We start from the raw sequence: 15,538 nt of genomic DNA on the forward strand, positions 1-15,538 counted from the left end.
GTGTACCTGTTGTTGGCTGAGGGGCTCATTCTTCTTATTCCTCTGGCACTATTTAGGAGCTTTTTCTTCCAAAATAAATGTGCTAATTAGTCCTTTTGGTGCACTGGGGACATTCCTCTGCCCCTCATAGCAATGTCTCGCCTGTCTGCCAGCCCGTATTGGGGCGGGGCACTGTACTGAGGGGCTGAGGAACTAATTAGCAAATTTATTTCAGAGAAAAAAAACTCCTAAACAGTGCCACATAGAAGAATAAGAAGACTGATGCCAGAATGGGCAACTCAGCTGCAACAGGTACATATCAACTGGTTTGTATGTACAAACCTACTGATAGTTTCCCTTTAAAGTGCCTTTACACAGAGAGATTTATCTTAGAGATTTTGAAACCAAAGCCAGGAATGGATTTGGAAAGAGGAGAAATCTCAATCTTTTCTTTATGACCTTTTCCGTGTTTATAGTCTGTTCCTGGTTTTGGCTTCAAAAATCTGCCATAAATTTCTGTGCAAACGCATCATTAAGTACTGCAATAAAATGGTACCAGGAGATGGCCTGTCTAGGCAGAAGATAACCCATACTCACGGCTATTGAGAGACTGCCTAATTATGAAAGAGATCACGGAGTGCCAGGTCCAGTTAGGCACATGGACGTCTGGCTACAGGGACTAGGCCCTAGAAAGGAACTATCTCTGCTCGGGGATGAGAGTCAGGACTAACCAGAAGACAAAAAGTCCCTCATGATTCTTTCTACCAGCTATTTATAGGCTAAGGCTGGGCTAGTCTTCTATTGGTGAATAGCAGCCTGAGGTAACATGGTACCTGATACAAGAAGGTTAGAACCTTCTGGAAACAGCCTCTGGTAGACTGAGGAGAGGGCAGTTGCTGGCAACCATTCTCTCACACATACAGTACAGTGTAAGAACATACAAAGAACAAAATAACCACTGAAACCTTCAATGTACTGGCTGTTATAGGAAAAAATTGTTGATATCTTGTGGACAAAAAGCAGTATTACATATAGCATATAAGAAAGGTACCAAGAAAAGACATATATCAGTGCTGACTGACAGCAGTAGGAACCTAGCAGAGGCACATGGGTTCCAGGACATTGCATTAATTTGAGGTGTTAGGCTGTGTTCACACATAGTATTTTTGTAGCACTGGAGTTTTTGATCCAGTTTGCACTATTTTATTGCAATTTGTGGCAATATAGCTGAAATCTTTGCTACAATTTTGGCAGCATTGTGTCAAAAAGGTGCTATATTACATCTTTTACTGTTGATGTCTTTTTCTGGTACCGCTAAGTAGATTCCACTGAACCCAGTTGAGAAACACTGGTCTGTGAAAGTTAATAAAATAACTAAAGTGAGCAACTTCTAGACAACATAACTTATTTTCATATAAAATTCCAAATGCACGCTATGACTTACGAGGACATTAAACTGCTATATTCTAACATAAATTATATTTAGGCGTGAATCTAAATTTCTGTACTATTTTCCTGCATTTCTAGGTGCTCCATTAATTATTACCAAAACCCATTCTCCTGGAGATATTTTCCCTAAAGGGGAAACCGTTGTAGAGTATCTTGCCAGTGATCCTTCGGGTAATACTAGAACATGTGAGATTCACATAGTCATTAAAGGTACAGTATGAGGTCATTTACCCCAGTCATTTATTATGTATATGTTATTTTTCACATTCTGTTATGTGTCTTTAGAACATTACTGTTACTATTATTGTATTGCTTTTTTAATTTCTTGAAGCCATGAAATATTTCATAGATTAGAATTGTACCACTAAACTGCTATCATGAAGTTCCTTAATGGTATTCAGTAAAAGAACACATAAACCAGTAAAGTGTTCAAGCTATAATATAGTAATTTATTAAACAATTACATTAAAGGGGTATTCCACCCAATGCAGTTAATAAAAGAATTGCAAAAGCAGCCCTGTTGTTATCACTGTGTCTTCCTGAGCATTTTGACACTATTCTTGAATTTCTGCATGCTTCTGTTCTCTATATCAAAGTTTTTAAAATTCTGTCATGCTTTTCAATATGGTGCTGGCCAGGAGACTCCAACTCCCAGCATGCACCACACCTCCTATGTCTCCCTCACCCTCCTCCATTCTGTCATAATTTCTCCCTTTCTCCCTGATCCATTATTGATTCCTCCCCTGCGTTCACGTCTCTCCCTCTCTTATTCCCTTCCTGGTGCATTGCTGTTTCCTCCCTGCATTCACCTCTCTCTCTCCTTCCCTCATCCATCTGTGCGCAGGGGCTGCTGTGCTGGGGAAATGTATCTCCTGTCACCTCTCACACAGGAGACAAGCCTGTACTGTCCTGTGTCTCTGCAGTGGGCTGGGTTAGCAGCAGTAAATATTTACACAACCCAGCCCAAAACAAAGACAGAGGACATGTGACCTTGTCTTGTAAACAAGACAGAGAAGTCTCAGTGTAACAGCATTTTTGTGCTGACCTTGGGTGAGACACCTAAAAAAGATCAAAAATGGTGCAGAGGCTGTAAAAACATCCAATTGCATATATATTTAACTTTTTAGGTACTATTAAATATTGCAAATCATTTTTTTAGTGGAATACCCCTTTAAATACTTGGAATTGACATTAAAACATATATGTACCAAAGTGTATTTGAACTCGAGCATGCCATATCTCATCTTACTAGAATGTTTCCAGAATTCACAGCTTTTTTTTGGGCCTCAAGACATCTTAAAGACCACCTAAAAACAGCACACAAATACAATTTGTTTTCACCATACTGGTAGCATAAAGCCTCCACTTTAACACTTAAAGTATAAAGTATAGTTAAAGTATATTAGTAAACCAGGGCTGGGGTGAGAGGTATTAAATATATCTGTGTAAATCTTTATACTTTGCGTGTGACTTTGTATTTAAAATTGTATTTTTTATTTTAATCCCTATGTAAAAGAAAGTGATTTTTTTTTTAAAGATAAAAGCTGAGAGAAATAAAATAAAAAAAAATAAAAAAGTAAACTAGAACTTACATGTTGACATTTACTCAATCATAAAATCATGTTTTTACTTTCTTACTTGTAGGTTCACCGTGTGAGCTTCCATCAACACCTCAAAATGGAGAATTTGTCTGCTCTAAGGACACAGATGGTGTAAACTGCACCATACAGTGTAAAGAAGGATTTGAAGTAGCAGAAGGCTCAGTTCAGAATCTGTACTGTACTTTTAAGGATGGATTATGGAAACCACCACAAACAACTGAATGGCCAGACTGCTCTGGTAAGCACCATCACATATTATAATGTTGTATGGAATATGGGTAGTGGAAAAGATCTTGAGAATCACTAGCTAAATGTGTTATCCAAGAGCACTAGGAAAACAAGATTAATAACCCCATTCATTTACACTTATAATCTACAGTGAAGCGTTTTGCTAACCATGGATTTAAGTCATTTGAAACGCTTTATAAGGCCACACGATGTGATGACACCAACCTGCTGAAGAACTTTGCAGATGCTTTCCAAACATCTCTTGGTAAAATGGTACGTGAGTTAGCTTTTCTTGCAATTCATTGAAAAGTGGATTTCACTTTTACAAATTATTGTGCAAGAATGCATGAACGTTAACACCTTGGATGTCTCAAGTAAAACTAAGCCAGGATGACGCTAGGTGTTTCTAAGTGCTATTACACAGTACAGTACACAAAACTGTGAGAGCACATGTTTGAAGATGGCTTGCTGTTGCATTAGTTTCCTTATTGGAAATTATAGACTAGTGTTTTAAACTAAAATTCTAAGTATTCTAAACTAAAATATAATCAATTCTAATATAAGCAACTCATTGTGTAGCAGAGGAGATGTGTAACTGCAGTTGAACTCATATTAAAATGGCTTTCTGGGCAAAATTCACTAATAAATTATCCACAGGATAGCTGATCAGTCACTGATCGGTGGGGGCCAGACACCCAGTACCCTTATCGCACATATGTTTGGTGCTGCAATACCCAGTAAATGGAGTTTGTCTCTGTTCATTGTGTAGCAGAGGCAATGTCATTTCGCATTTTGGGCGCCCATCATTGCAATTACAGCTGTTGGTACATTGTTCTAGTTTAGGCCCTTTTGGGTGTTGTTCTTTTTTGAGGGTCCATTGAATTAAAGTAAAGACAGTAAAAGGGTGGCAAAAAAAAGTTTGAATAACTAAAAATAATGCACACAAATAATTATTATTTAATTTGATGCCCACACAAAGTCTGTTATTTAATACACTATGGGGGAGAGTTATTAAATTAGTATAAAGTAGAATTGTCTTAGTTGCCCCTAGCAACCAATCAGATTCTATGTTTCATTCCTCCCAGATTCTTTGAAAAATGAAAGGGGGGATCTAATTGGTTGCTAGGGGCAACTAAGACAATTTTACTTTACACCAGTTTGATAAATCTCCCCCTATGTGTATTGGGCGGCCATCATTCCATTGACTTTAATGCATTGACTTCAGTTATAATTTATAATAACGGACCCTATTTAAATTTAAAAAAAAAAAAAAAAAAAAAAAACTTGTGGCTGGGACTTTCAGGCATCCATATAGGTACACTCTGAAGCGCCAACAACATGGCTCCAAGGATACACCTGTACACCGTGGAGCAGGAAGGGGTTAACTTTTACTTTAGTAAATTGATACCACAAAATCACAATAAAAACAGCATAATATAGAAAATCACAGATTAACTACTCAGTTGGAATAGTAAGAAATTTGGGGTGCACGTCAAAAAGTTCATCGCATAGGCTTATATACTTTAAGATCTTCTACTGGTTGTGTTATACCCCAAAAGGCTGATGCAGTTTGGAAAGGTTGGTGAGATTAGTGGCAAGAAATGTCAGGAGATAGGTGTGGATCTTGTGCATCAGATGTGGCCATGCCCTAGAGTTGCACAGTTTTGGAGAGAGATTTTTCAACAGTTGATCAGGTGATGGGGATGGATTTTGTTAGTATATACTCAAAGGCTTAGCTGTTGCTCGCATGATTGATTGAGGATGGGGAAACTAACACATTGCTTAACAGAATTTTGGGATGCGCTAAGGTGGTCATTGTTAGAAAATGGATGGAAGATATGCCCCCAGGGTTGGAGGAGTGGAGAGGGTTAGTGGATAGAGTATATGAGAACCTGGCGGCAAAAAAGGGAGCAAAGAGTATGTAAAGTACCAGAGAATATGGAAAAAATGGCGGAATGAGCCTTGATGCACTAGCAGAATGAGTTTTTTTTTTTTTTTTTTCCTTTTTTCGTGCTGTCAGGCAGGGGGAGATAGGGATAGGAGAGGGAGGGTTGGGGGATATTTTGCAATGTGTTTGGATGGATCTTGTGTGTAATTCTGTTTTTTTTTTTTTAATCTCTGAAATAAAAAGTGTAAAAGAAAAAAAAACTAAGTTCCTATTTATTTCTGTGGCATTTACAAATAGATAAAAAATATACTGCATTTTGTCTGAAGCTTTATATTTATAGAAGCATTATATTTTGAGTATAAACTTCAGTTGTATATATCTTTTGGTGTGGTATTTTATAGGCTGGTATTTATTTACAGGTTCCATCCTTCTGCAGTGATGTTGATGACATTGAATGTCGGCTTGAAGATCAGTACCAGCGACAGTGCCTTGAATACAATTATGATTATGAGAATGGATTTGCTATAGGTGACTGGAAAATTACCATTTAACATTTATTCATTTATTTCTTACATTCTAAAGGTCCTCCTGTATATGTTACACCTTATATAAATAGCTATTTTATTTAAAAATTCATATTTTATGTTAAAATGAATAAATAAGAATTTCTCATGTAAACTCTTTCCAGGACCTGGTGGCTGGGGAGCTGCAAACAGATTAGATTACTCTTATGATGATGGTTTTGATGTAACAGAAGATGAACTGGGTGAAAAGTCAATGTCTGACACCACATCTCATCTGCGTGTGAAGAGGCATAAAAGAGTGAATATTCCAGCTACTGAACAGAAAGTTAGGTTTATTTTTAATATTACAGGTAAGCACAATAAGTAATTGTAATTAATTTTACAGGTAAGCACAAAAAGTACAACAAAATATATTGATAAAATAAGTGTGGTGCAGTATACTTACTTAATTGCTGTCGACCGCTCCAGCCGCCCCTCATGCCGCCCCCCCCCCCCTCTGCCCCATCATCAGCTGCTCAGCCGCTATTGGCTGAACATAACTATGCTCGTGGCTGAGCAGCTGATGACGCGCCAGAGGGGGGACGGCATGAGGGCTGGCTGGAGTGGTCCGGCCGGCCTCCCGAAGATGACGTTGTCGACCCAGGATGGTGGCCGGGATCGACAGCAATTGAGTAAGTATACTTCACCACACTTCCAGGGGGGAGGGACACAGGGAAGGGGGCCCTTCACTTAAATAACACACATTACAAAGTAATGTGTGTCATTTAGTGAATAAATGTTAAATGCCGCACTACCCCTTTAAGGATCTACATCTGTATAGTCTAGAGGAAAGAAGAGTAAGGGGGGACATGATCAAAACATTTAAGGCTGCATTCACACATGCCGCATTTGCAGTGGATTTCAGGCTGTGAGTTCCATGGCAAAATCCACTGCAATATGCGATACAGTTATGCCCTATGGTCTCTGCATTCTCCCAGAGGATTTCCAATCTATTGTCAGTGACCCGAGAGCTGGAGAAGCAAACAGGAGCGCTGGCAGGTAATGTATGAGCTTCTTTAAAGGTCTGGCAGCTAATGAGTTAAAAGGTATGAGGATCTCGCGGAACTTGCATTGTGAAATCAGCTGCAAATGCAGTATGTGTGAACGCAGCCTAAATACTAAAGGAAAACTCTGGGCAGGGATATTTTTTTCAAAGCTGCTGAGGAGGGTGTGTAAAAAAAAAAAAAAAACATGCCCTTACCTTCCAGGCTCCAGCGCTGGTGCCTGCATACCCTTCTTTCCCCGGCCGTTTCCTGGTCTGAGAGGCCCAAAATGATACTGCTTTGGATTCTATCAAGTCAATGGGTGCATTAAATTAGATTCAGCATACATAAATGTGAAGAAATTCTATGTATAATTGCTACCTTTATGTTTTTAGGAGAAAGAGAGATGGTGCAGTATTTTCCAGGTAGTGAGATAGCAATGAGTAAAGCAGGAATCTCTCACCTTGCGGGGTTGTGCTAGGACATAGGCACAACTCTATACAGCACATATCAGTGCCTCATCCACCGCAGCTTGCCCAGGGGCACGAACAGTCAAAAGATTGGAGTGTACAACGTGGACAAAGTTTCCCAGATAGGAAAGCTAGCTGGGAAAACTTTGTTCACCTTTATTTTTTTGCAGCCTGCATAGACCTTAGTAGTCTTCGCATAGCCACTATCGTCTATATAAGGGAGAGGTAACTAATATTGCATTTATTTATTTAGTATGCAGCAATGAAAAATTATTGCTTATTATGTATCCATGACACATATAAACACCATGTTATGTCTAATGTTAATTTTTGACCAGATCATTAATCTTTACTTTTTGGATTTTTTTCAAAGGAAACAGTAGGTTAGGATGACTAATCGTTTCGAAGGTCAAGCAAATGTCTTGCTGAACTTTTAAGAAACTTATTATTAGAGTGTTAGAGATGTTAAAGAACTAGCGACTCTATACATGTTTATTTATACTTTAGGAAATAAAGATGGTACTTCAGTACAATTCATTAGTTAATATGCCTTTACTGCTTTGTCTTTATGTGAATATATCATATTTCACAGTTGTTTGGAGGGAAGTATCACATGGTATCTCAGATGCCAAAATAACCATCTTTACGCTCAAGTTCTCTGTGAATTTCTGCCCGAATATAATGTCTGCATAATGCACAAAAAATTATGCTCATTCTATTTTTAACACTATCACCATTATTATTTTCAGCAAGCATACCATTACCAGAGAAAAGAAATGATACATTGGAATCAACCAACCAAGAGCGGCTCCTGAAAACTTTAGAGACCATAACAAATAGGCTGAAGAGGACTCTTCGTAAGGAGCCCCTGAACACCTTCCACTTTTCCTCAGAAATGATCATAGCTGATAGCAATTCATTGGAGGAAGGAAAAGCTGTTCTCTTCTGTAGGCCAGGATCTGTACTGAAGGGACGAATGTGCGGTAAGTTAGATGAAAATAACTTTTTTATATTATTGAACTTAATGAGCTTTTCTCATTACAGCAAAAGTGGAAAAAGATGCCCCTTAGTGCCTAAAAGAGTAGTCTTAGAATACACTCTAGGGGTATAAACCCACACACCGTATACACAGCGTATTTACTGCTGCGATACGCAGCGAATACGCAGCAAAAACGCAACAAATACGCAACAAAAACGCAGCAGATTAGATCTAAATAACTGAACTCAGCATTAAATCTTCACCATCAAACTGCTGCGTATTTGTTGCGTATTTGTTGCGTATTTGCTGCGTATACAGTGTGTGGGTTTGTACCCTAGATCTGTAAAGTTGAAGTCTGTTCATTACCTCCATTCTCTCTATTAGGTGTTTTTAACTAATTTAAAAACTTGCAATTTAAGAGCCACATAATCTGCCTCTTTCACCCTTTCGCCTCTACTTTTGCATGGTATTTATAGTGTTGGTGTCAGGAATCTGCAGTAGCCTGTGTGAACTGGACCTGGTGTTTTTCCTTTGTGTGCCACACCCGATTGCTTCTCAGCTTCTGGCTATGCAGGAGTTAAGCTGAGAAGCTCCTGGTCTTGATTTTACACCTGTGTTGTTGCTGTGATTGACAGGTTTCTCTGCCTGTCTGTACCTGGAAGATCAGAGCGCCTGTCCAATAAGGATCCAGACCGGGCTCTTGGTCAGCATAAAAGCTAAGCACAGACTGAGTCCCAGCGCTGGCTAATTAGGTGTATTCCTGGTCCCAGCTCTCCCTTGTATATTCCTGCGCTCCCCGTCCTATCCCTCCTACTGCTCGACTCGTTTTTCTGACCTCCTGCCTGACTTGTGACTACTCTTTTTGGATTACTGATTTTGTACTACGTTGCCCGTGTGGTTTGACCCGGCCTGGTTTACTATTCCTTATTGTGTTCGTCTGTCCGTATTGTTTTGTGTATCACGTATATAGCGCAGGGAACGTCTCCGTGGTTGTCCGCGACCGCCTAGGGTCGGCTGAGGCAATTAGGTAGGGACAGTGGGTGGTTCAGATAGAGCCCACTGTCTGGTTGTGTCTGTGTTAGTCTGACAGTTGGTCTGTTCATATGGGTCAGTGTGGCCCTTTGGAATCCCTAGGGCTGTAAGGCTCGCGGTCAGTTGTATCCTTTGCACCTCCTATAGTCATGCACCAGCTATGTGGTTAGTCATGCATTCCAGAAAAATGACTCTTGTCCTATCTGGCAACAAAATCATTTATGTGTTTAGGTCAGTGATGTCCTTTTTTTAGCTTAACTGCTCACTGACAGTAGGTCTCACTTAAATAAATCCCACCGGGAACTCACCACTCTTTAATCACTCTCAATGCCGTTTGGATGAGACTTTAAGCGAGATCCCTGTGGGGATTATTATTTTTACTAGAGCCTGTTGTCAGCTGGATAAGTAAAAAACTGTTTACAGTGATTGACTTTGAACGTCTCTCGGAATATTCCTTTTGTTTTCTGCTCCAGGTTTTATCAATCAGTTGGAGGAGTGTGATGTTTCCATATACACTTTTGTATTTATGTAAAGAGCATGGGAGTGAGAAACATATTCAGAATATAAATGCTGCTTAGCTTGATGTTCAAACAGTACCCAGCTGCATCAGCTTTAACAGGCTTCTGTACTGGTCTATTTACTGAAGTTTAAATGGGTATTCCACTCAAAAATGACTTTTCATAGGTTGCTAAGGATAACATAAAGGCTTTGTTCACACAATGTAATCTTTCAGTAAAGAACAGACGCTGATTGCAATAGAATCAGCGTCCATTATTTACTGCAGGGGCGGCATTGCATTAAAGTCAATGCAATGCCGCCCGCTGTGTTTCCACAGCGTTATGTTGAAGCCCGTACAGTGAACAGTGTACGGAAATAATAGCTGTTTATACAATGTAATGTGCGGCGGCGGCCGCACATTACATTAAGGTGAATGGCTAAATGTAAGAACGTTCCTGCAGCAGATAAAGAGGTATCGGCTGCAGGAATGTAGACAGTGGGCAGTTTAACAGTTGCTATGCAACAGACACTGTTAAACCAAGTGTGAACATAGCCAAACAGTGTATTCTTAGCTTTTAGTGCTCCCCAGGTGTCATCCTACGTCAACTTCAGGTCCCGACTCCACTTCCAAGATGGACTCATTATATATTTCTCACAGTTAGATTTAAAGGGAATCTGTTACTAGGTTTATGCTGCCTTAAATAAGGGAGCATCCTCATGTCACTGACTGGCTGAGCAGAGCTAACGCTGGCTTCCCGTTCAGACCAGGAAACATCTGCGGGACCAGGAACCAGAGCTAAGGACAGCGGACCCTTCACTGGAGCCAGCGAGGTAGTTGAATGTTATTATGTTCAGCCACCAACTCCCCGACTCTTTTGAAAAAAAAAAATGTCCGACCACTTAACTTAACCACTATTTACAGCAATTGGACTTTCCACCCATGATCCTGGAGATGGAGTCTCTCACTGTACTCTCCAGCAGTTCCCATAGACAATATAGACAATAATCCCATACTGCTGCCTTCAGTTCAACAGGGAAGGAAAATACCAGTTATATAATGGTGTTACCTCCTTCAAATAAAGCCTGCGATGTTCTCTGCTGCCATGAAAAATGATAAATCATAGTTTAAGTCAATATGTAAAATAGGATCAGGCTTTTGTTTAGTTGTTAAAGGGAAGTTTTATGTAATAACTAAAATTAGTGCTTGACCAGTTTCTGTCCTGGTCTCATTAAAGTTATACCTACAGACAATTGTAAAAATGTCCATAACTTCCATTTTAATATATATATATATATATATATATATATATATTATATACACTACCCCCTAGAGGCCGTAAGACCGGAATATCCTTATTCTCTCTGAATAGTGAATCAAGGGACCTTCTCCTTTTCTTCTTCTCTCTCCCCTCTTTGTCCCTATGTCTTGATTGTTGTCTGTTGATCGTCAGCTTCCCACCCCACCCCTGGTTTCATGTTATAGTATATTATTTGGTGGAGTTATACAACTCTTATATTGTGCCTTTTTCTATCTTGGTATATACATATATACATATTTTACAAATTCTTAACCATTGAACTGTGAAGTGGTTTATTGCTGTGAATTTTCACTATGGCACGCTTGCATTTCTTTATTGTTCTATATAATTTTCAATAAAAAAGATTATAAGTAAAAAATAATATATACACTACCGTTCAAAAGTTTGGGGTCACATTGAAATGTCCTTATTTTTTAAGGAAAAGCATTGTACTTTTCAATTGTTAGGGTGGTCTTCGGGTAAGACCTTCAGGTATATTGGATGGTAGCCAGATTGAAGGGGCGACTTGGCCAAGAAGGATGCAGACAACTCGAGATGGTTCTGAGTAGCAGCATGTTTATTGCAACAAAGTCATCTTCTTTTATACCCCTCGCAGGGTGTACACTTCATTAAACATTAACACAGAATCTTTAGGTATTTTCCATAGATGAAGTCATGTGATTGTATCTGGTCATGCGCAGAATGATCAATATGAGTAAACATCTTACTTGCAGAATAAGGGAAATTAATAAGAATAACATCCAACGTGGTTGGTTAAAGGTTGGTATTGATCGATTCCCCGCTAATCAGTTTATTACTGCTTATTCAGCTAAGTTATCTTCAATTATTATGTCTCTGTAGCTTTCTATCAATGTTCTGTAGACCAGAACATAGATAAGTGTCCTCAGGATGGGTCAGAGTGACCCAACCTGATAAACAACATCAGCATTTTATAAATTATGTATCTATGAGAATTAACTTAACTTGTGTCATCCACCTTTGTAAAATCTGGGATTATCTACAATGAGACCTTAAAACTTTCATTGATATTTGGGGATGCAATTAAATTTTCATCTTTCAGATTTGAACACTGACACTTGAAATTTCAAACACAAGAAGTAACAAAAATGAACACAATAAACTTTTTTAGTCACAGAAATATAAGTTTTTGTGGAGTTCTAAGCTCATTTGCTTAATTCATGTCTCCCTTCTTCCCCCTTTTTATACTTGGCCTATAGGTATACAATAACATAGCAAAGTATAAAACTATACACCTTTTGTTAACAACTTTGGAAAACCATAATAGAATTTCTCCATAATACACAAGTGTTCTAGGTAGACTCCTATGAATTCTCAATTCCTAATACTGGAAACCCCCCTTAACTAATCAACTACTCTTTTTGATGTCTTCTATGGACTTAATATATGTTATCCCAGGTTGGTATGGGCAAACTTACATTCATTATTGCAGCATCGGCAGCTTCATCCATCCTCTGTCCCCCTTCTTGGCTTCTGGGGTTACCTGTGTGAACCTCAATGTTGTGTCAGCCGCTCTTTATGACAGCGCTAGATCTTTGAACTGTGTTACTTATTGGTTTGCCCAGGGTTCCAACAAAATTTCTAATTTGCCAATTGACCCATAATCGTGGGTAATCAAAAAGTGTACCTGAAGTTCACATTGACATCTGCACAGTTACCTTCAACCATTTTTACCTGTCTCAGTGACTGTCCTCACACCTCGGATAGGGTGGTTGCTCTAGTGGCACCTCATTCTGCGTGGAGGTCACCGTATATCCTGTCTTGTGTCATCCACCTTTGTAAAATCTGGGATTATCTACAATTAGACCTTAAAACTTTCATTGATATTTAGGGATGCAATTAAATTTTCATCTTTCAGATTTGAACACTGACACTTGAAATTTCAAACACAAGAAGTAACAAAAATGAACACAATAAACTTCCAATATGGTTGGTTAAAAGTTGGTATTGATCGATTCCCCACTAATCAGTTTATTACTGCTTATTTAGCTAAGTTATCTTCAATTATTATGTCTCTGTAGCTTTCTATCAATGTTCTGTAGACCAGAACATAGATAAGTGTCCTCAGGATGGGTCAGAGTGACCCAACCTGATAAACAACATCAGCATTTTATAAATTATGTATAAATGAGAATTCACATTAACCCTATCTTCTCTGTGTCCCAAAATTATACTGAAGCCCCTAATCCCTGACACAATGAAGATAACTTTAAACTAGTCCTAACTTTAAAGAAATACACCCTATACATTGCTAATGTGGTAAATGACTATTCTAGCTGCAAATGTCTGGTTTTTGGTACAATATCTACATAGGTGTATAGAGGCCCATTTCCAGTAACTATCACTCCAGTGTTCTAATGGTACAATATGTTTGCTCATTGGCTCAGAAGGCTAATTGATAATTAGAAAACCCTTGTGCAATCATGTTCACACATCTGAAAACAGTCTAGCTCGTTACAAAAGCTACAAAACTGACCTTCCTTTGAGCAGATTGTGTTTTTGGAGCATCACATTTGTGGGGTAAATTAAACGCTCAAAATGGCCAGAAAAAGAGAACTTTCATCTGAGACTCGAGAGTCTATTCTTGTTCTTAGAAATGAAGGCTATTCCATGCGAGAAATTGCTAAGGAATTGAAGATTTCCTACAACGGTGTGTACTACTCCCTTCACAAGGACAGCACAAACAGGCTCTAACCAGAGTAGAAAAAGAAGTGGGAGGCTGCGTTGCACAACTAAGAATGAAGATAAGCACATTAGAGTCTCTAGTTTGAGAAACAGACGCCTCACAGGTCCCCAACTGGCATCATCATTAAATAGTGCCCGCAAAACACCAGTGTCAACATCTACAGTGAAGAGGCGGCTGCAGGATTTTGGGCTTCAGGGCAGAGTGGCAAAGAAAAAGCCATATCTGAGACTGGCTAATAAAAGAAAAAGATTAAGATGGGAAAAAGAACACATACATTGGACAGAGGAAGACTGGAAAAAAAGTGTTGTGGACGGATGAATCCAAGTTTGAGGTGTTTGGATCACAAAGAACAATGTTTGTGAGACGCAGAACAAATGAAAAGATGCTGGAAGAATGCCTGACGCCATCTGTTAAGCATGGTGGAGGTAATGTGATGGTCTGGGGTTGCTTTGGTGCTGGTAAGGTGGGAGATTTGTACAGGGTAAAAGGGATTCTGAATAGGGAAGGCTATCACTCAATTTTGCAACGCCATGCCATACCCAGTGGACAGCGCTTGATTGGAGCCAATTTCATCCTACAACAGGACAATGACCCTAAACACACCTCTAAATTGTGCAAGAACTATTTACAGCAGAAGCAGGCAGCTGGTATTCTATCATAGGTAATGGAGTGGCCAGCGCAGTCACCAGATCTGAACCCCATTGAGCTGTTGTGGGAGCAGCTTGACCGTATGGTACGCCAGAAGTGCCCATCCAACCAATCCAACTTGTGGGAGCTGCTTCTAGAAGCGTGGGGTGCAATTTCTCCAGCTTACCTCAACAGATTAATAGCTAGAATGCCAAAGGTGTGCAATGCTGTAATTGCTGCAAAAGGAGGATTCTTTGACAAAAGCAAAGTTTGATGTAAAAACAATGTTATTTCAAATACAAATCATAATTTCTAACCTTGTCAACGTCTTGACTCTATTTTCTATTCATTTCACAACGTATGGTGGTGAAGAAGTGTGACTTTTCATGGAAAACACAAAATTGTTTGGGTGACCCCAAACTTTTGAACAGTAGTGTATACTCGAAGTTCATATTCCTATTCATCACACATTAGTATTGACAAAGCTTTTCATCTAATAACTCTTAAACCTGTAATTACAAGGGGATTTTTCAGCTTATACTTGGAATATGTGCATACATTTATTGGCATATATAATTGCGGCTTACACTTGGATCTCACAGTAGTCATTTTTTTGTTGTTTATTGTTAAATGGTACACTGATCAGCGATCCCATTAAAATCATTCACAGGTATAGTGAAGTTGATCAATGGAAAAGTCAAAGAGTGGGATATATTAGGCAGTAAGTGAACAATCAGTAAAAGTTGGTAAAAGCAACAACCAGCAAGAGACTGTGCATTGCAGCTTGATGCATATGATGCTGTATACTTACACACCTGTCAGAGTTCTAGCCCATCACCAAAAATGCCTACAAAAGCCTGTGAACATCATAGCTTGACCATGGAGTGTGTGTTTGTATAATTTACAGTACCTGGGAAAAAGATGACACCATGCATTATGGGAAGAAGCCAAGCCAGCAGAGTTAATGTAATGCTTTTGACAGTATTATGTTTTTTTGGGCTCTATTATTGAACATTTAAAACCTTCTTATTGAACATTTAAAATCTAAACATTGTAAAAAAAAAAACATGTGATCCCATCAATGAAAATTCAATGAATTTTAGCAGATAATGTGCTCTGCCACGTCATAGAAATTGCTAATGCATTATTTGGAGGACTTGATTTGACGAGTTTAAGGTGTTGATTTGGCCTCGAAGTTCCCTAGACCTTAAAGGGGTT

The 15,538-nt window shown here is 39.0% G+C and overlaps 1 protein-coding gene across 3 annotated transcripts in view; it reads left to right on the forward strand.

The window, feature by feature from the left end:
• The window catches only part of SVEP1 (sushi, von Willebrand factor type A, EGF and pentraxin domain containing 1), a 280,520-nt gene that overhangs the window by 115,478 nt on the left and 149,504 nt on the right, over positions 1-15,538 (forward strand). For all 3 annotated transcript variants that reach the window (XM_069962108.1, XM_069962109.1, XM_069962110.1), the window contains exons 11-16: positions 1,507-1,638; positions 3,073-3,267; positions 3,409-3,530; positions 5,565-5,673; positions 5,834-6,019; positions 7,911-8,144. In XM_069962108.1, coding sequence (XP_069818209.1) covers positions 1,507-1,638; positions 3,073-3,267; positions 3,409-3,530; positions 5,565-5,673; positions 5,834-6,019; positions 7,911-8,144 — 978 coding nt within the window. The remainder of the gene's footprint in view (positions 1-1,506; positions 1,639-3,072; positions 3,268-3,408; positions 3,531-5,564; positions 5,674-5,833; positions 6,020-7,910; positions 8,145-15,538) is intronic.

The sequence above is a fragment of the Dendropsophus ebraccatus genome, chromosome 3, assembly GCF_027789765.1.
Source record: "Dendropsophus ebraccatus isolate aDenEbr1 chromosome 3, aDenEbr1.pat, whole genome shotgun sequence".
NCBI lineage: Eukaryota > Metazoa > Chordata > Amphibia > Anura > Hylidae > Dendropsophus > Dendropsophus ebraccatus.